Genomic DNA, 20,597 nt, shown 5'->3' on the forward strand with positions numbered 1-20,597 from the left:
CAACTATGTTTTTCCACTCGCAAGATACATAATTGAGTAAAATAAAACAAGAATATGTATTCTCCAGAAACAACAGAAAAATATACAACTACCAATATTACTATTAATTCTAAAATAGGGGCACTGAAACATCTCTGGCTTTCTTAGTTGCGTGGAACATAGACCAAGTGATAAGGGACTGTTGTGAGGATATGCATGGCAAAAGAGGGACAGGGATCCTCTTGGAGCAACAGGGTGAGTGACCCTGCTGGGCCTCACAGGAAGACTTGAACTGGAAAGTGAAAGGCCCCTCCAGGGACTATCTCATCTTGCCATGGCTGTAACAACACAAGTTTATGGCTCTAGCACTCTACCTTGAATGTGATTCAGTTATTCTCAATCTCTGCAAAACTGGTATACTTTTTACAGACATATATGCACAGCTGAGATAATAGGTTAATTAGCACTGACTAACATGGGATTATGAGTCCCTCAAATAAACCCTCAGCTCCTTTGACCCGCTCTTGCTTGGCTGAGTGCTAGCCCGAGTTACATTCACCCCTCTACCTCTCGACACTTTTACCCATGCAGCTAGATACAGCTAGAGAAAAACATACAACTTGATGACTAGTCTCACTTTAAATTCACCACTGCAAACTTCAGGTGGGTGCTTATCCCAGGCCTAGAAACTTTCTCATCTCTCCTGAAAGCTCTAATGCTTCTTCCTAATTCTCATTCTCAGATGAGGAAAACTGAAGCAATCATAAGAACTTCTAAAAGTACCCACAACCCTCCACATCTACCCACCTTCCTTCCAGCTTTTGTGCCATATTCTTTGCCTCCTCTCCCGTGGCTGTAGCTGAACTATTGGCACTGATTTCACAGGCCAACCCTTCCACTGGGGCACCACATGCCATCCTCTCTCATCTGCTCAAGGTCTTTGCTCCAGCAACCCTCCCCTCTTGAACATCAAATTTTCCCTCTCTATTGGAGCTTTCCCATCAGTATACAAACACGTTATTTCTCCCACCTTAAAACACTCTCTTGGACTTGCCGAAGTGCCCAGACACTAGTTTAGGTTAAGCTATGTAGATCTAATAGGGCAATTAAGTAATCATTTTATTGCAACCTATCTATATACTTTTTTACTTTATTTCATTTAATCATCTAAACCCTGTGAAGACTAATTTCCATTTTAGAGTTGTGATTTTTCTTAGTAACTTCAGGTCCAGCTTTCACAGCAGTGAAGCTCAATAGCTAAGAGCTTGTGCTTGCCAGTCAGACTGCTTGCCTCACGACCTGGCTCCTCCAATTACTGTGCATCCTTGGGCAAGTCATCTATGCCTCATCCTCCCCACGTGTGGATGAGAATAAAAATATTACCTACATTACAAGGGTGTTGGGAGGAGTCAGCTGATACATATTAATTAGAACAGCGCCTGGCACACAGGCAGTTTATAGGTGTTTGCTATTTTTATGCAGAAATGGCAAGACTTGGGAAGAAGCTAGTTTTGGACATGCATGGCCAGAGAACATTACCCTTTGCGTTATTACTTTTCCCCTGAGAACTCCGGTCAAAATAGACTTGGGAGAAGCCTTTGTACCAGGGATGTGATGGGAACTTAAGGAGTCTGTGCATGGTCTGGCACTAGTGGCCAGTTCCTGTCCCCTTCAGCAACTCATCTACCAGGGAAGAACCACTCTTCTGTCTTGGCACACTCTGACTAGCCTGTGAACTCCTTGGAGATAGAACCATGCCTTTCTTTGGCTTTAAACATTCAGGACCTAGCAAGGATGCTGCCTATCATGTTAGGTGCTGCACAAACACTTCTGGAATAAACACGAGTGCCCATGTACTTTTCCCTATGGGTAAGACTGGGACTGCCTTGTGTTCCTGGGATGCCTACTCGGCCATTCTGTGCTTGCTGACCACATACCTTCAGGAGGAAGGTAAAAAATTCAAGTGCATGGGCCGGCCCCGTGGCTTAGTGGTTGGGTGCACGCGCTCCGCTGCTGGCGACCCAGGTTCGGATCCCGGGCGCGCACTGACGCACCACCTCTCCGGCCATGCTGAGGCCGCGCCCCACATACAGCAACTAGAGGGATGTGCAGCTATGACATACAACTATCTACTGGGTCTTTGGGGGGAAAAATAAATTAAAAAAAAATAAAATTCAAGTGCCTGAACTATTCCCTGATTCTGTGCTGCTCAGAAAAAAAAATAGGTGGGTAATATTTATGAGTAATTCTGTTTTTTCCTGTGAGGCTTTAAGCTGAATATAAAATTCTGGTAACTGAGCCGTTTAAGAGGAAACGTGATAATATCCATTTCTATTCTCAGGTTGTAGAAATCCAGGACCCACTCAATCCCCCCATGGGTGTCACTATCAGCTTCTCTAGGGGGTGTGGCTTTACTCTTGGTGCAATCTTCTCTTCAATTTATACTAAAGAGATGGAGAGGCAGCTCCTCCCTGGATTAACCTATTCATTTATTTATATTTTGTGGCCATTGAATCCCTTAGTCAAACAAAACTTTAAAGTAAAACTGCTTCAGTTGACTAGTATGCGTACTTTCAGTTGGAAAACCACAGCCCTAACTCAGTAAACCAGGTATCGTTCCACACAGAACAGTGTGAAGTTAACTGAAATGGAACACTTCCCCTCTTGGCAAATCTAACTCCAGAGGGCCAGAATACATCTGTCCATCCTCTTTCTGTCCCTCTACACTGTCTTTGAACCTGAGACTAATTCATGTGGAACCACGGCCTGCTTAATGAAATTTCCTCGCTCTGATTCTCGGCTGAACATTAATGCATTTTCGGGCTCCCTTTTCATCTCATACGAGGAAACTGTTGACTTCTGCTTCTTTTGCTCAGAAACCAGTAAGACCAAAATTTACATACAATTCTACTACTTATTAGCTAGTTGTCAAGAAAGGGTGAGAAACAAGGCCAGATCAGTACTGCCTAAATACCTTTAGAAGATTTTAATCATCATGTTTAGAAAGGCAAGTAGAGTAGACATAGGGAAGGGCAAAGAGAAAGGTCAGCTATCAGTGACTGGATCCTGCAAGACTTCAAGCTCGTCTCTAGCACCCCCACTAGACTGCTGAGGGAAGAAACTGTCCTCCCTATTTCCAGGGCCTGACACACTGTTGATCCTTGACTCCTTGCCTCATTATACTAGAGCCCCATCTCTTGCTTAACCTCTCCAGTTCCAATCAAATTTCCTTTTCCTATGGTACACTAGTCCCCTGGCAAGGGAAATGTGTGTGTTTTCAAAAATAATTCTTGTATTGGAATACGGAGTGAATCAGCGAGTCTTACCCAAACTTTATTTAACCACTTGCTCTGAGATAACAGACATTGACTCATGTCCATAGCTAGTAGGCTGTTAAGTCTATATTATTTGATTTCTACCAATTTTCACTTTAAAAAATTCTTGTCAAGTTAGGTGTGCGGAAAACTGGGAAAGTATCTGTAAAAATTCAAAGGAATTCTATACTCACCACATGTAAAAGACTAGTTTAGCAAACATCTCGAAATGGCACAGGCTCCATCAACAGTTTGGATGAAAAATAAATGTACACCTAAAATCAAGCAATAAACCTATCTATAATTTTTGATTTTGCACTCTGACCAGCCACCAGTCCAGAAAGAAAGATCTGAGAGCTTCTACTTAGGAATCCAAGTGGCACCAAGTCATTTTCAGCCTACCTAAGAAATGAGCCTCTACCCATCATACCCCAAGAAAGGCTAAAAATCAGTAGCACTCTTGGCTTGAAACCTACTGCCATTGTCTTCCGGGTATTTGAGGAAAACCATACACAGCCACTGCTTGGAGTGCCAACAGCAGACTCAGCCCTACACCTGAGCGTGTGAATGAAGACCAGCACAAGGAAAAGAGCCACAGAAACATTTCTCTTTGGAAACATAAAAGCAGCAACGTCCAAATGCTAAGATGGCCAGTGTAACATTAAGACATCATCATCCTGTGCTTTTTCTATTTCACTTCATAAGCAGAAATTTTATAACTGAAATTTCTTAAAGCACCTAAAATATAACCAGATGAAGATGCCTTTCACAAACAGGTCAACTGTGGTTAACTGCAGACTACGGATAGCAAAGAGATTGAAAATGCAATGTGAAAACACTGAAAATGCTAAGAAGCTATGAAATATGCCGCAATGGCAGCATGAAAAATCAACTACTTACAACACCTTTCAGGTGACCTTGTCATGTCTGAGAAGCCAGAGACAAGATTTATATGACCAAACTGTGGAGTAGCATTTATACAAATATCTTACATTCATTGGATATGCTTTTGTTGCCATTTTTTTTCATTGTAGATCCTACCTAGACAAGGGCCTAAGGTATTAGGGGTGTTTCAAGTTAATACAACCAAGCAGGACATAGCCAGTGGCTTGCCAGTGAAGATAATGCAAGCTATATATAGAAGGACTGAACTTAAGGACTAGAATATGAAAACCAGTGGCAATGGAAGTGACTTAGTAAGAAGGCAAATATGTCAAGTGGTGACTATACCTCTTTGGTACAGGTTTGTTTTCCCAACTTTACCCATCATACCAATTTAGAGCATATTTTGAGAAAACCCTTAGACTGAAAAGCCTGGACATCACGGTAGGGCTTATTAGTACTTGAGTATTTCACATGTTTAAGAATCACAGTATCTATGAGTAAAGAAGGCACATAGGTCATTAGTTATGGACTCGCTAGCTTTCCTAAAGATGGGTCTGGAAGCCATGTGTTCTGCATATGGGATTTTAGGCAATTAAAATCCCTCAGTACTTCACCTCACAAACTGAGTAAATAACAAATCCCTTACAGTCTGCTTGTGTAGATGATGGTGGCTATGTATGTGCTAGCAAAACATGAAAAATACAAATGTAAGTAGAGATCTATTTTGGGTCCTTCAATTTCTGCCCAGAAGAATGGTGAACCTATTTTCTACATTCACCACTTTGCACCATCAAGACAGACTTCACTCTTCCTCCTCGATAAGACTGTTTTCAACATGAGTATGGCTACCACAAGAACAAGGGCCATGACTTATCCTCCATGACAACATTTACTTTGACTAAATAAGCTTTATAGTTCTTGAAAGTCAGAAATCAAGTCTTTGGATGATAATCTTTTTCTAGGGCATACTGTACTCTTGTTCACTATTTTTGACACATGACAGACCTTCTTCAGATTTTAGCAAGAAATGAGAAGCTCCAAGATTCATTATTTAGAGAATACTTTATTAGTTTCTGTAATCAAACCCATGTAGATAAGACCTTACATATTTAATACAGTGCGTTACCCCTGTACAAATGGAAAAAATTATGTTTAATGTTTCTAGACCAATATGGCTGTTAATTTCTGTACAATGCCAACCCAACACGGTACAACTGGGATACTTTTTCCAAAGTTGACAGCACAGCTAAAGTTTCCAAAAATTCAAATTATATATATATGTATATATATATATATTTATTTATATAAAAAGATCAATAGCAGTATGTTATGCATCAATAGCAGCAACAGCTTTTCCAGGTTCTGCAGTCATCTGAACAAAATTATAGGACATCCAGCACACTCCATTAAAAAAAAGAAGGAAAAAAAAAAAGGTAAAAAACAAAACCCCAGAAAACAGCAAAGTTCTATTACTGTTGTGGTACCTGGCACCATTTTTTTAATTAGCTTCTGAATCATCATCTGGAAAGAAAACATTCTACAATAACATCATTAAAAACAGCTCTGATAAAGCACAGTCACTACTACGTATCATGAAGCAGGTACAAGATATTTTACATTCACAGAGGTATGATACAGTACTGTCCTACATCTATAATACTAAAGGATACAATTAAAAAGGCATTATTTGAGACTTGATTCTACTTTTCCAGCAGAGGGCCCAAAGAATGGTATGACACAGCTCTGGTAAAGAAATGCACCTTCTTAGATAGGATTTCCTTTCATTAGTGGCACAGTTCTAAGTACTCACTGCTCTTCATGAATATCAGATAAAAACCGTTTAAAAAAAACCCAAAAGCCATTGGATTCATACAAAGATGACCGAGTGGAGGCAAGCAAGACTCAACTTAACTTTATCAATCTGTCAGGTTTGCATGGTAAGAGCTCCACGAAGAAAGGAGATGCCAAGTAGCACTTCAAAGCTTCGGGCCACAACCAAAATACAGCATCATTTCAAAGAAAAGCGCTTGCCCACTTGGATACATTCAAGGATGCTGATATCAATATTTCATCATCCGCTCACTCATCCAGGAAGAAGGGGAGATCAGTTATGGTACTTTGATTGTGTTCAACTCAATCATCATGTTACAAAAATAGCAAGCTGCCATAATAAAAAATAAGGCTCCTCTATCCAGCACCAGTTATCTTCAGTTCTTCACCACCAAGCCTACAAATGCTATAACTATATCCAAATAACATAACGGAGCAAAGAAACCACATCTGATGGATTAGCTGGGATCACCACATTGTTCAGGCTGAGCTATTCCTCTGCAGTGTTATTTTCCTCATATTTCTGGTATTTCACCTAACCATAAGGATTTTAGCTCTAAATTATATGCACTCAAGGAATGTGTGCACATATTTCTATATAAACTCTGACTGAAGATGCATGGCCATCAACAAAATGCCTGTTATATAGTAGGTGCAAGCTGGCAAAGCCTCACTTTACTGGTGTAGCAGCTGTGTGTCGGTATAAATTGCTCCTATGCCCCTTGCGCACCTCCAAGCTCTGGACAGGATAATGTCACCGACCGTTTTACCTGCTGGCATTATTTGACTTCATGCTCCCTCTTTCCCCTCTCCCCTCCCCCAAGCCCCTGCAATAAACCCAGCCTTTAAGATTTTGTTTCTTCAGTTTTGATCGCCTGAGGTTTGATTGGTCCAGTTCTGACAGGTTTGGTGGCTATGGCGGGCGCAGGGGGTGACTTTTCTTCTCCTTTTTCCTGACAGACACCAGGAGCGTCAGTCAGTGTTTCAGGTTTACTGGAATCACTGTCCACTTTCTGGGCTTTGCCTCCTATCTGTTTGCTCTGTTGCTGTTCAGAGAAGAACCGTTGCGTGGACTGAAGAACTTCTGCTCTCTGCTTTGCCTTAAAAAATGAGAAACAACAACTGAGAATGCTGCAGCGTTACCACCGCCTGTCAATCCATCTCAGGTCACACTCTGTCACCAATCACAAAGCAGTTTTCCCCACGCTGGTTTGGCCCAAACCAAACGTACCTCATTGATCTTTCAGCTTTTAATGGACAGATTTCTTCCTATCTTTGAAAACATTCCATGTGATTTTTTTTTAAACATTTGAAAAAGAACAGGACCACCTCCCACCAACTTTTCAAAGTTTGCCCTCTTATAAAACAATAAAACAGAAATTGCTGTTGGTTTGTATCTTTTCTGGAACAAAGCTTATTGATATCAAATTTTATTTAGGGAACCTGCTTGCAAATTTGAAAACATATATGTAACACTTAAAACTTCTAGTTATCAATATGTGGTCTATAATAAAATGAAAAGGAAGCACTTATATTGTGGCATTACCAACACCTAGGACCAAATGTCTTGTGGCTGAGTCCTCTTCCCACAGCTCTCTTCTGCAGGGGAAGAGCATCAGAAATTAGTAACTACAACTTCACTTGATCACTAAGTTCTGATAGCTCCTACCACATTCTGAGCTGGTAAAATAATTTCCTAGTTTTATTGACTACGTGACCCAAAGAATATACTTACGTCAATCTGTAAATTATACCACTGTAACATACACAATTAAAACTTAAGTTTCTATACCTCTTGCATATAACAAAACCCCTTCATGTTCTACAGATAACCTGTACTATCCAAAGAGCTGAAGCAATTTTCAAGAAATTTGTCCCCTCCCCCACCCCATTAGTAGGCTCTAATGTCATTTCTAACACGGGAATGTATGAAAATCAACTGCCAAGGAGCCAGGAGAAAAACTGGAAACTAAGGTCTAATAGTTTCCGAAGATCTCTATACGTACTAGTATTTTTAACAGTTATAAACAGATGGAAATCCTAGGCACAAAGCCTTAATAAAAGTAGATAATATTTAACGAGTTTCACTACAGGGCAGTCTTTAAATTTGATTACTCAGGCTCAGAAACAAGGGATATCAACCCAGAAAGAAACTTTAGTCAGTCAACCAAATTCTCTAATAGGATTATCATAAACATGTTTCTAATTCAGAGTAAAGCATTACTGTGGACATTTCCCTGTTTGAAAGCATTAAGCTTTTCTTTGTTCTAGTCTGATCTGAGATACACAGTGACAAAATAAGCAAAATTACTAAGACCTCTAAAGTCAAGACTAAGTAAATACAGAAAAAAACTGATTCAGCTGGCTGTACAGGCAGACAGGTAAGGTTTATGCTATAAAAACTGTCCCCACACAGACTCCTAAAGGCACTCTTCTGCATCAGCAAACCTCACCACATTTATCAGTGCCTTTTATCATGAAGGATCCCAAAGTGCTTTTTTGAGTTCTTCATCTACAAATACACATTCTATTGGGGAATACAGTCACCTCAGGTGGCAGGCAAAAAAGGGTATGAAAACAGTTTGAGAAGAAAACTGTACTTGGATGACTTACGAGGGAAGAAAAATCAAGACAGCTAACATGTCTTACCCATTCCAGAGTTTTCACATAACCATGATCTATATTTTAAGCTCAGGGAGGGGGGAAAAAAAACAGAAAAAAAAAAGAAAAAAAAAAGAAAGAAAATGGGGAAGTGTATAATAACCCATATTATTTTGCTCTTTCAAAAAATGTAGCAGCTAAACTCAGATCTCCCTCAAATATTTACTTCATAAACAATTCATTTGGCCACAGAGTTTAAAATGTTAACTTGTTTGCTGACTATAGATGCAAAAAGAAAAAAAATAAAAAAGAAAAAAAGAAAAAAGAGGAAAAAAGTAGGGGGAATAAGGAGGGAAAAAAAGAAATAAAAAAAAGAAAAAAGTAATGAATAAAAGTAGTTAGCTTGGTTAAGTCTGCCAAGACAATGAATGCCTGGATATACGGTTATGGGTCCAGAGGCATCTTAAGACATGGTTCAGAGACAGATTCTTGCTCTGTTGGCTGTTAACACTGTACTAACCTTCATGTCTTGTTCAGCCTTCAACGCAGCCTGGGCCTGATTACCTCTGACTCCAGATAGTGATCCACAAGGACCCCTGGCTACATGTGGCAAACGAGCATGGCTCATGAGGCCTGTGGTCAGCGGAGGAGGCATCTGACTGGCCAGTGCCATTGGTGGCCTCTGAACAGGCGCTGGGAAGGTGTTAGTATGTGGGGCTCTTACCAATGGAGGGACCAGGTTAGGCTGAGAGAGAATCTGAGTGAAAAAACAAAACATACAACATTGAACTGTTAAAAAAAAAAATTTGCCAACTAGACCAGGTTGGCTTATCTCAGAGTAAATCTGTGCCCATTCTGCCAGTGAAAGGAAGCGAACAGATCTGTGCCATTTTACAGGGACCAAAAACAAACGGGCCATGCTTGGAGAATCTAACAGGAAAATTAGGCAAAGCATGCTATGGCACTTCCGTTGGTTCTAGCATTTCAGCTACAAATTCTGAAGGGGAGATAGAAAGACTATTAATTAGGATATTTTTTTAAAAAGATATAATTGTAGAAAAGGCACACAGCTATACCAAACATAATCTGAATAAAAATAATACTAATTCAACAAATACGTGTTTTCTCAGGAACCAATTCTAGTTTGTGAGAGTTCTTATCAATTTTAGTTAGTCCTTCTATATGATCAGCAAACGGAAGAGAAGCCAACATTTTTACACATATATTAGAATATCTTTTGAATATTTTACCTCAACTACACATAGTTATCTTAAAAAAACAAAACAAAACAAGAAAACAACTTTAAACCTTTAAGCACTGGGACCCTTCTCTGAAAAGTCAACTTCTTTAAAAAGATAAAAGGAACAGGACTGAAATAACTTGTCAGAGCTGTGTGGGGAACCTTTTGACTATTTCTATTGTCTGCTTTAGAACTATACAGTTACTACCTGTGTCTAGCTAAAATTACAGAGAATATATTTAAAGTCATAAATTTACTGTTAAATAAGAAACTGTTTCTCATTAAAAACTGTGCTTCTAAACTGGTTATAATATGGCAAGATTATAAAATTAGAGGATTAGCCAGATTAGCAATCATGTGCAAGTAAATAATACTTATATCTCACTTATATCTGCCCACCTGAGGTGCAAACTGTGTAGGAAATGGTTGTGTCATTCTCACAGTGGCAGGGGCTGACTGGAACTGCTTCTGATAGACAATGCTGTTCATTTTGCTGGACTGGCTGTTCGGACTTGTGGAAGTTGCCCTTGGAAAGAAGCCATCTCTGATCAGTATTGTAAGGCCATGGAAATGACACTTAGATTTTTAGACATCGCTCTTGGTAGATTCATCAGACTTGGCAGTTGATGAAAACTTACCAAGGTGAGTTACCAAACATCATGGTAGTGAAGAGACATTGCAGGGGCAGAGGTGAGAAAGGATACTAGCTAGATTGGCCCTGTATTAAAAAAAATTTCTTAAAATACAGTATAACAAAAACATTCTTAATAACTTAATAGCTTAACATTTTAGATAAAATTATCAGAATGTTTTGTGCTTACTACAGGATTGGTAACCTATTAAGTATCTAACAAACAAATAGTGCTCAGTTGTGTGGAAACTCTATAAACAAATTTAAATGCCCATTTTACCGGAAGGGACTAGATGTTGGTGTGGTGCTTCTACCGCTGATTGGAGGTGTGCCTGGTTTTATATCAATGCCACTTCCAAAGGCTTTGAGTTCCATTTCAGACATCTGAGAAAGAGCATAAAATAAACTTAACATTTCTGCAATTCTATAAGCTAAAGTGCTGTGTTCAGTATTCTATACATGAAGACTTAATCTAGCAAAGGGCAAGGACCCTTAGAACAAAAACTCTGTTATTAGGTTTTAAATACCACTGAATTATCAAGGTCAAATTTGTGTGAAAAGTCTAAGAGACTGTGTAAATCCAATTCTTCCACAAAATTTGCGAATTCTTTGTTATTAGGTAAAAACCAGAGGGGGCCAAACACATTAAAAGTAAGTAGATAAAAAATAAGCACATTGGGGTTTGAGATTTCCTGAAGGGTGGTAAAAACTGATGCATTTTGTTTTTATTGACTACATAAATGCATATATCTGAACACATGGCTTTACATTCTCAAGTCTCTTCACTTACTTTTCCTGTGGTTGCAATCATGCTATGCTGTGTTCCGGGAGGGATTAATCCTCTGAAAGGCTGGCTTACTTGTGCAGGACGACTCAGGCTCTGGGCCTGTGCTTGTGGGGTGGTATGCTGTAATGGGGGCTGAAGAGTCTGAGGCAGAGCAATTAAAGGCTGCCCCGTAGATCCGAAATTAGGCAAGGAAAGCTGGGATGCTGGTAAAGGTACTGTAACCTAGAAAATAAGCAAATAGAAACTGTAGCAATTTGCTTATACCTGTTGTACGTATATCCCTATAACTATATACACAACTCTTCAAATACTTTTGAGTAAGATTTTAAACAGAATACATCAATCTATTAATATATTTCATATATAAATCTTTCGCTTAGTGACTATCTCCATTCTTTTACTAAAGGTGCAACAACACAACAGATTAGTAGCAGAGAAACTATATACCTGAAATAATTATGACTATCTTTGAATTAATCTATAGTATATGTCAAATAACCACAAAATATAATAAAATTATGGGGATACAATTTAAGAAAGTAGTCATAACTTCGCAAATACACATTTTTATACCGTTTTCAGGTCTGGTCAAAATGAGCTATGACAAGAAGAAAAATAATCTTTCAGTTTTCATACAAACATTTAATTTGAATATCAATAAGGTAATATATTTATGAATTATCACCCCTTCTAAAATAGTCACCAAATATATTTATGAGAAAATGACTAACGGCTTGCCTTTCTCCTCCAAAACTCCACCAACTTTTAAAGAGCTGATTAATGACATTGCTAGCGGAGATAGTTTCAAAAAACATACATTTTCACTGTAAATTATTAATTCATACATTTAAGAAACGTGTTTGTCCTTTGTACTCTGTCATACTTTGCACACAGTCCTATGTATTATATTAACTACTGTGATGGTCTTTAGAGCCTTCCTTCACCTCTAGTACCAACAGGTAAAGCTCCTACCACACTTACACATAACTGTACATCCTGGACAGCGGTTTTCAACCTTTTATATTCATGGAACCCTTTGTTAAAATAAATGATTACATGGAAACCCATTAAAAAAAAAAAAAGAGGTAAAAAGCAGAACTGATTGAAGTGGTGGGGAGAAGGGCATTGTGGGACTGAAGCACATTCCACTATGAGTGGAACCCACGGACTCCCTAGGACACCTCAGAGAAAAGTCTGAAAATCACTGCACCATCTCCAATCCTGGTCCTATCTAAATTCCCAAACAACAAAAGCAGTAATAATAATAATAATAATGAAGAAAATTGAGGAAATTTACCATGCCATAGTTTACCTGCTGGAGAGCACTTGGTGACTGGGCAGTGTTATAAAAATTTGTCTGACCAGGCTGTTGTACTTGTCCAGAATAAAGATTTGAAGCCTGGGTAAGATTCGCTCTAGCCTAGAAAAAATTTTGTAAGAAAACAGCAATAAGACTGAAATAATTTCCAATTCAGATATCACGGTTATGGCTTCAAAGCAATCTCCAAGAATTTTACTATTAGATAAAAAGGAAGATCTTTGTTTTTTCATTGTGTCTTTTAACATTTTTTTTCTTTAAAATCCGTTTCCTTAAATAATCTGCTGTATAGGAATACAATGACAGTGCATATTATCCCAGCCTTACCTGGAGAAGATGTGTATCAATCAGCTGGGAACCTCCCAGTCCTGATGCCTGACCCAGCTGATGTTCATATAATATAGGAATAGGCTGAGTATTTGAAGTTTGTTGAAAGGCAAGACCCGACTGTGCCTTGGCAAGTTCCTGGTGTTGCACAGCTGGAAAGTTGTGGATGGCAGTACCAGACAGGACCACAGACGGCTGGGAGAGGCTGCTTTGCATAAAGGCTGGCTGAGATCTATATAAGTATTAAAGAGAAAAGGCTTGTGTTAGCAGTTAATTCTCTCTGGAATCTGGAAACCGTAAGAATGAGTATCCCAAATGACCAAGTACTCTAATTAGCACAATTAAGAAAAGAAGCAGAGAATACAGACTGTAAGGCACTTGTTTCAAGATTTAGAGCCCTGGGTACAACAAAGCTCCACATGTAAAAGTTCTGGAAAAATGCTTGCTCTTCCTGAGAAACTGGTAAGATTTGCTCTTCTTGAACAATGAGAATAATTCTCTTTTCACATGTTCACTATCAAGTTCAGCACCAAATCTGCTGTTTTTCTCTTCAGTATTAACATTCTATTCACATTTATAGCACCAATAGCTCTGACTTATTATTATTTGTATTTCATCACTTCCCCTTTATACATATGTCTTATTAGAGGCTTCAAGACCTCTATGGAATGAAGCAGAGTAGTTCACATCAGGATTACTCACCAAGTTGTTTGTTCGTTTATATTGGACATATAATATTAATTGGTTGCATGACATAATGGTTCGGTATTTGTACATATTGCAAAATGATCATCACAATAAATCTAGTTAACATCCATCACCATGTGTAGTTATAAAAATTTTTTTTCTTGTGATCATAACTTTTAAGACCTACTCTTAGTGACTTTCAAATATCCAACACAGTATTATGGTCAAAGGGCACAAACTTTTAGTTATACAATAAATTAGTCATGGGGATGTAATGTACAGCATGGTGACAATAGTTAATAATACTGTGTTGCATATTTGAAAGGTTTTTTCTTTTCTTTTCTTTTTTAATTACAACATTGGAACCTAATCAGACTGTACTACTATCTCTGGGATGGAGGCCTCCAATCTTATACTTTTAAAAATGTTAAGATAAAGAGTAAGTATCTAAATCAAAGTAGCGAATTAAAGATAATATTATCAATAAATAACATGCTTTTTAAAAAACTGACACACGTAGTAGGAACAAAAGCCATAAAGCAAGAGCATTTGCTGGGGTCATAAGTAATCTTCACAACGTCTACTTATAATTTATGTTTCAGATATAAAATGGGAAAACATAAGCATACTGTTATAAACTACCCTGTGCTGCCAGAAATTAATTCAGAGATTCCCTACTAATAAACACTACACTGATTAGGTTGAGAGGCAAGGAGTAGCAGAATGATGTGGCAGGGATACAAACTGCTTTCAATGTCTAAACCTGTGCCTTTCAATAGAGTAGCCATTAGCCACAATTACATATATAGCTTACATTATATTTCTGTTGAACAGGTTTGGTCTTAAAAAGTACAGCTTCCAAGGCAATTGCTAAAATGGGAATTACAAATAGAGAATGTCATTGCCTTGCTCTCCATCTCCCATGGCTATGGAAGACATTAATATTCACTGAACTTTTTTTTCATGGAGCTGGGAAGTACCTGCAAACTTGTCAACAATGTTTCAAGCAGCCAATACCAATTTAAAGGAGACTGTTTTGTGACATTAAAGCTGTTTACTATTTCTGGATTAGAAATTTTAAAGTTTTATTGTTACCACAAATTCCAAGATAATCCCAAATTTAATAATATGAAACAGACTGCCTCTAAGTTCTAGTTGGGGGGCAAATAGTTTCACCTGTACTAGGAGGGAATTTCTTATAATAACCAAACTAAATGACAGAGTAATACCAGAAAATAAAATATAATATATAACTAATTATACAGGTGTACTAAATTCTATTGAAGACTCTTTAACCAAAAAACAAAAGTGAGAGCCACATGTATTCAGTGTACTAATAATTCTGCATTTTTGAGAAAGTTTAATTAGCCGTACCTAGCTTCTTTAGTAATATAATTTATGTAATCTAAAAGGAGCTATATCAAGTGATGCCAAGTTTAATCTATAAAGCATGGATATTCTATCTGAACCACTCCAAAAAACAAATTTCTAACAGCAAATGCATAACTTTGCAACCTTCTTAAACTAAATGTCCTGAAAGTAATTTATTTTTCTTTTTGATGGTTGAGGGCCAGTACCATGAGTATTGATGACAACCATGATCACTGCTATCATTTGGTTCTTACCCTTACCCTTCCACTCTCATTAAGTTGGAGATGAGACACACTTATTTGTAGTGTAACATTAGGTAAAAACCCCAACCTCTTCAAGTACCAACCTCCTCATATGACAAATGGGGATGACTTAATCTACCTTAAATGGTTTTGTGAAGACTAAATTAAATACGTTAACGTATGTAAAGGGCTGAATGGCTATCATATATAAGGAAAGGTCAATAAATATCAGTTTTCATTACCTCCTTAATTGCAAAATTAATTTACAGCAAATCTTTCAAAAGAGCGGTTTCTTCTACACTACACAGCATACTTGTCATCACTATCACCACTACTTCTATTCTTTGTCTGACACTCTACTATTCCTCTCTCTTTTATTACTTTCTGCCCTGGCCTCCACCCCCTTACATACTGTTGTTATCTGCCACACCTCAGCTCTTACACAGAGCAGGCTTGGATTTATAGTTGTTAGCAGTGACATAGACGGCACTTAAACTTTTAGGTCCTTTAGCAGCTACTTTCTATGATTTCTAAATTGTTGTTACCCTCTTCTTCAAGAGGCTTTGAGGCTTGACTTTGTTCAATAAAATCTGACTGAAATTACTAGAGGCTGAGGTTCACGACATATAATCAACATGCTTTATTATTTAATGTAGTTTATAACAGGGTCATCCTAGCTTTTGAGGGGAAGGAAGGAGCAGTACGGATATGGCAAGAAGGCTCAGCAATTACATTGTTTCCAACATCACATATAATTGTATAGCATGTACCTGTATGGTTGAAGTGAAGAACTGAATAATTCCTGGCCCTGGGAAACAGCAGGTCCAGCACCCAGACTCAGCTGGGCTTGATGCTGTCCCTGCAGCGGTGCATAAATAGGGATTGGAATCTGCTGAACTGAAGTTGGCTGCAACGAAATGAAAAAACAGCATATGAGCACCATATACACAAATCACAACACTTGAGAAAATAAAAATTTTGAGATATGAAAAGAATGAAAGATTAATGCCATGTTAGGATCCCTTTTAAAACAAAACCAAATGTAAACATCTAAATTTTCCTTTCAACCCATTACCTATTCTACATTGTTAACCATTAAGCTGTGGCAAATTTGGGAAAGTTTTAAAATTTTGCTAATACCTATCAGGGTAATCATGAGTTGTCCAACATTGTTAATATAAGATTATAACTTCAAAGAGCCTATTTATTTGTAGCCCAACATAAGTATTACAACATAAAAATGCCAAGAAACAAATACAGGATGGAAGAAGTCTGCGATATTTACCTGAGAAAGACCTGGTTGGAAGCCTTGTTGCTGAGCCAAGGATGGTGGAGCCAATCGTGCATGTTGGGTATTGAATAAATGACTTGTGTCCATATAGAAAGCCGGAATTTGAGCTACAGATCACCAGGAAAAACAAGCGGTAATAAGTGTCTAAATTTCAGAATTTTCCAAACAGTAACTAAAAGCCAAGTTTTGTAGGAGATTTCAAATTAAGTGAGCCCTCTGAAAATTAATACAGCCAAGGAAAAACTAGAAATGTGGAAAGATGCAAATGCAAAAGGATGCTAAACTTCTAGCAGACAAGTATATGCAAACTAAAATGCGAAACTCTAGTACTTGTGAAGGTATGAAAAAACAGATACTCTCATATACTGCCAATGGGGTATAAACTAGTAAAATTTTACATAATCTACTAAAATTGAAAATGAACCTACTTGTTTACCAGCAAATCCACTTCAATTTTAAATCTACCTACTAGAATTTTGCAAAGTATTTCAAAAGATTTGCCATTTAATAATTGAAAGAATTTGATATAGATTTCTAAAAGATTTCTATGTATTACACATATTATTTTGTGATTTGCTGTTTTCATATAATCTGTTTTAGAGAACTTCCCATATCGTTTTTAATTTGTTACAATTATAAACAATACTGCAGTGAATGAACACCCTCATACATATATCTCTGATTAATAAGTTTATCTGTATGATACGATTCCTAACTATGAAATTGTTACTACAGTGAATTTGTACACATAAAATATTTTGAGTTACTTTTCTAAAAGAATTATGCCAATTTACATGCTCACCAGCAATGTACTTCAAAAGCCTATTAATAATACCCATGATCCCTACAGATACTAGGTATTAAAGATGCTGGGTATTATCAATCTTTGTAATATTCCCCACATGGAAAGGCAAAAAATAGCCTCATTGCTCTTTTATTTTAAATTTAAATCATTAGTGAGTTTGAATATTTTTCACATGTTTATTTACTATTTAACTCAGATCAACATTGTGATGTTTAGTAGGACAAGTTACCCCACCCCCAATATATAATTTTTTTCTTCTTTGCTATTCTTAGGTTTATTCTTCCCCATGAACTTCACTATCAATTTGTCAAGATTCAGATAACAAACTTTTCCAATTTGATTAGAATAACATCAAATGCATAAGTTACTTTGCAAATTATTAGACACTACTTTGTCTAATATATATGTAATGTGTAAGAAACAACTGCTGAGAGCCCTACAATGCTTATCAAGGAGAGATAGTATTCAATTCTATGAGGAAACAAATTTGTAAAGCAGATCAAAAATATTTAAACTTGAAAGAGTAACTAAGAAGAGAAAAAATAAGCATTTAAACAAGTCTTCATTTTCTAGATTCCCTATATTTAACCCTAAAAATCTTACCTGCTGCAGACTGAGACACATAGACTTGCGGACTCTGTTGTTGCTGGGCAATAAGGGAAGGCATACAGCTTAACTGTGAAAAATGACTTGCAGAAGGCAGGCTGCTTGTCTGTAATTGTTGGGGTTTCACTTTACAAATATTAGGAGGGTCTGATGTGGTTGTAGATTTTGTACTCAAGGAAGAGGTAGTATATGTACCAGCTCCTGTATATGGGAGAGGGATAAAATAAGGGGAAAGTGCAGCACATTTTAAAGTGTTGCCGTTGTTCACAGTAAAATAGTTCAAGCACCAACCAGAAAATGGAAAATTAATGTTTATGTCCACCATGTACTTATATACTGCACCTCAGGCCAAAAGTGGCTATGAGGTGGCTTAGAAAAGGAAAGAACACATAACCAAATACAAACAAGACTATAAAATTTGGAGAAATACAAACAATAGAAAATTAAAACGAGGAAATTAAAAAATAAAACAAAATAAGGAGGCTGAGAGCCCATAAGGTTGTCATAGTTCAGCCTCAAACTAATATTTAGTTTTTAATCATCACAAAGAAAAGGAAAATCAACAGCTTCATTCATTTATTAACAAATATTTGAACATCTACTAAAGGCCAGGCATAGACACAAGAACATAGAAGGATAAAGTGCTGTACCTTAAGAATAATTATTAATGTAAATTGGCCTTAAGAGATCATAATTGCTCCAAAAAAGTCCTATAAACTTCCCAGTCTCTTTATTTCCTAATCTTCCTAGCATACTCTCCTCTTGGTTCCCTTCTGGCCCCACCCCCTACCCACCCAAGTAGACTGGGGCCCAAGCTAGTCAGCACAATGAAGATGCCTTGCAATGGGTGGTGGGGAATGCTTGAGAGGGTTTTAAAGAAGTAAGAATTATAGTTGGAAAAATTCTCTGATTTGACTCTCTGAGTTTGTCTTAATACATCTGATTCCAGATAATATGAAAATAACTGTAGTACAACCCAAAGACCCGTTCTTTTGTTACTTAAACCCAACACAGAATGTCAGAATATTGAAAAATAGTACTGTAATCACTAAATGAGAACCAAAGAAAGTAAATTCTGTGCTGGATATATTTTATATCTATTGGAAAGGAGCTTCCTACTGCTTTGGAAACATTAGAGAATATTGGGAAAGCTTGAAATAAAATTTGTTTTCAATAGAAGAAACATGGTTATACATATGGTAAAGGGTATACTTTCCTTGAGTCAAGCATTTTAGAAATATCCTCTCTGATCACTTAAGAAGAATTGTAAAGCCTCCAAATGAGATACAGTGCAATGAAAGGATTACACATTGGTGAAAAATTTAAGGAAGAAAAACACTTTCTAATTTGGGGTGCTGATGGACTCTCCTTAAACACAAATAAACAGAACAAAAACAAAAACCAGTGGATGTCATCTACTCACATATCAGACACTAGAAATTCTCTACCCCTAAATTCTTCACCAGAAAATATATGTTAACCAAATAGATTTAGGCCAATAGCTCCTTCAAATTAGATACAGATTGCAAAAAATTTAAAAGCTTCACGATTCTGTGTTATTTCTCAGTTAGTTTAATTAGCTGTATAAGAGTTAAAAAATAAGGATCAAAAGGTGAATTTTATAGAAAAATTTAGAGGAACAAGATAAAGAGTTTTTCACCAATTACTTATTACTATCTGTAAGCGGGGGGAGGGGAGGAAAGAAGAGAAGGTCCAGCAAAGCGTTTTAGTAAGCCATCAGAAAACATTTGCCAGGTCCGGCCCCGTGGCTTAGCAGTTAAGTGCGTGCGCTCCGATGCTGGCGGCCCGGGTTCGGATCCCGGGCTCGCACCGACGCACCGCTTCTCCGGCCATGCTGAGGCCGCGTCCCACATACAGCAACTAAGCAACTAGAAGGATGTGCAACTGTGACATGCAACTATCTACTGGGGCTTTGGGGGAAAAATAAATTAAAAAAAAAAAAAAAAAAAAGAAAATATTTGCCAAACCAACTAAAACTGGGAGAGAGCAAAGAGGAGAGGGGGCAAGAGTGGCAAGAAGTTTAAAAAACAGTCAATAATTATCTCATGTGCAATCTTATGTCTTTTTTCTGGGGGACAGTAAACAGAAAAAGATCATAAGAAATTTTAAATAATTTAAGGAAAGGTACAAAAAACTTCTACCTGATAGTGATGTTGTGGGAGTGACTGAAGCAACAGGAATCTGAGGCATTGACGCACTTGAGAATGAATTATAATTAGCAGTGCTTGGCCCACTGGCGCTACTGCTGACTCCACTTGCAATTGGAGGTGCTGTGGAAGTTACTGGGGATCCCTTTTCCCTTACATTTGGCGAATTCTCCCATGCCTTACGTGCAGACTCCATCTGCAATAAAATGGACATTTTTTTAAAGCAAAAAAAACAAACAAAAAAAACCACTATGCTGACACAGAACTAATATATACATACGCACAATATACATATATGTGTACATATATATATTTAAATTCCAAATGTAATCTTTCAAAAACCAAAAAAAAAACAAAAGATCAAGACCGCAAGGCTTTTAAACCTTTCACTTTCCTCTTTATTTTTGCTCCTTTACTCAAATTGGGAGGCAGTGGACATTAATCATGTCTCTACAGAGCTTGTTGATGGCTCTGGCAAACAGGTCAGTGAAATATAGTCGCAGCTCCTGTTATCA

The 20,597-nt window shown here is 37.5% G+C and overlaps 1 protein-coding gene across 11 annotated transcripts in view; it reads right to left on the bottom strand.

Moving 5' to 3' along the window:
* Positions 1 to 5,221: 5,221 nt before the first annotated feature.
* PRRC2C (proline rich coiled-coil 2C) overlaps positions 5,222 to 20,597 on the bottom strand; it is a 97,178-nt gene continuing 81,802 nt past the window's right edge. For 4 of the 11 annotated variants that reach the window (XM_058540073.1, XM_058540075.1, XM_058540072.1 and 1 more), the window contains exons 25-35: positions 20,077 to 20,278; positions 17,912 to 18,115; positions 16,498 to 16,610; positions 15,983 to 16,119; positions 12,913 to 13,144; positions 12,565 to 12,687; positions 11,271 to 11,489; positions 10,761 to 10,864; positions 10,249 to 10,375; positions 9,130 to 9,366; positions 5,222 to 7,108 (exon numbers count right to left, since the gene is read on the bottom strand). In XM_058540073.1, the coding sequence (XP_058396056.1) occupies positions 6,854 to 7,108; positions 9,130 to 9,366; positions 10,249 to 10,375; positions 10,761 to 10,864; positions 11,271 to 11,489; positions 12,565 to 12,687; positions 12,913 to 13,144; positions 15,983 to 16,119; positions 16,498 to 16,610; positions 17,912 to 18,115; positions 20,077 to 20,278 (1,953 nt within the window). In that variant the 3' untranslated portion in view covers positions 5,222 to 6,853. Of the gene's footprint in view, positions 7,109 to 7,554; positions 7,608 to 9,129; positions 9,367 to 10,248; positions 10,376 to 10,760; positions 10,865 to 11,270; positions 11,490 to 12,564; positions 12,688 to 12,912; positions 13,145 to 15,982; positions 16,120 to 16,497; positions 16,611 to 17,911; positions 18,116 to 20,076; positions 20,279 to 20,597 lie in introns of all 11 variants that reach the window. The other 7 variants (XM_058540076.1, XM_058540074.1, XM_058540081.1 and 4 more) reach the window with 5 other exon arrangements.

This window comes from Diceros bicornis, chromosome 4, assembly GCF_020826845.1.
Source record: "Diceros bicornis minor isolate mBicDic1 chromosome 4, mDicBic1.mat.cur, whole genome shotgun sequence".
NCBI classification, from domain to species: Eukaryota; Metazoa; Chordata; class Mammalia; order Perissodactyla; family Rhinocerotidae; genus Diceros; species Diceros bicornis.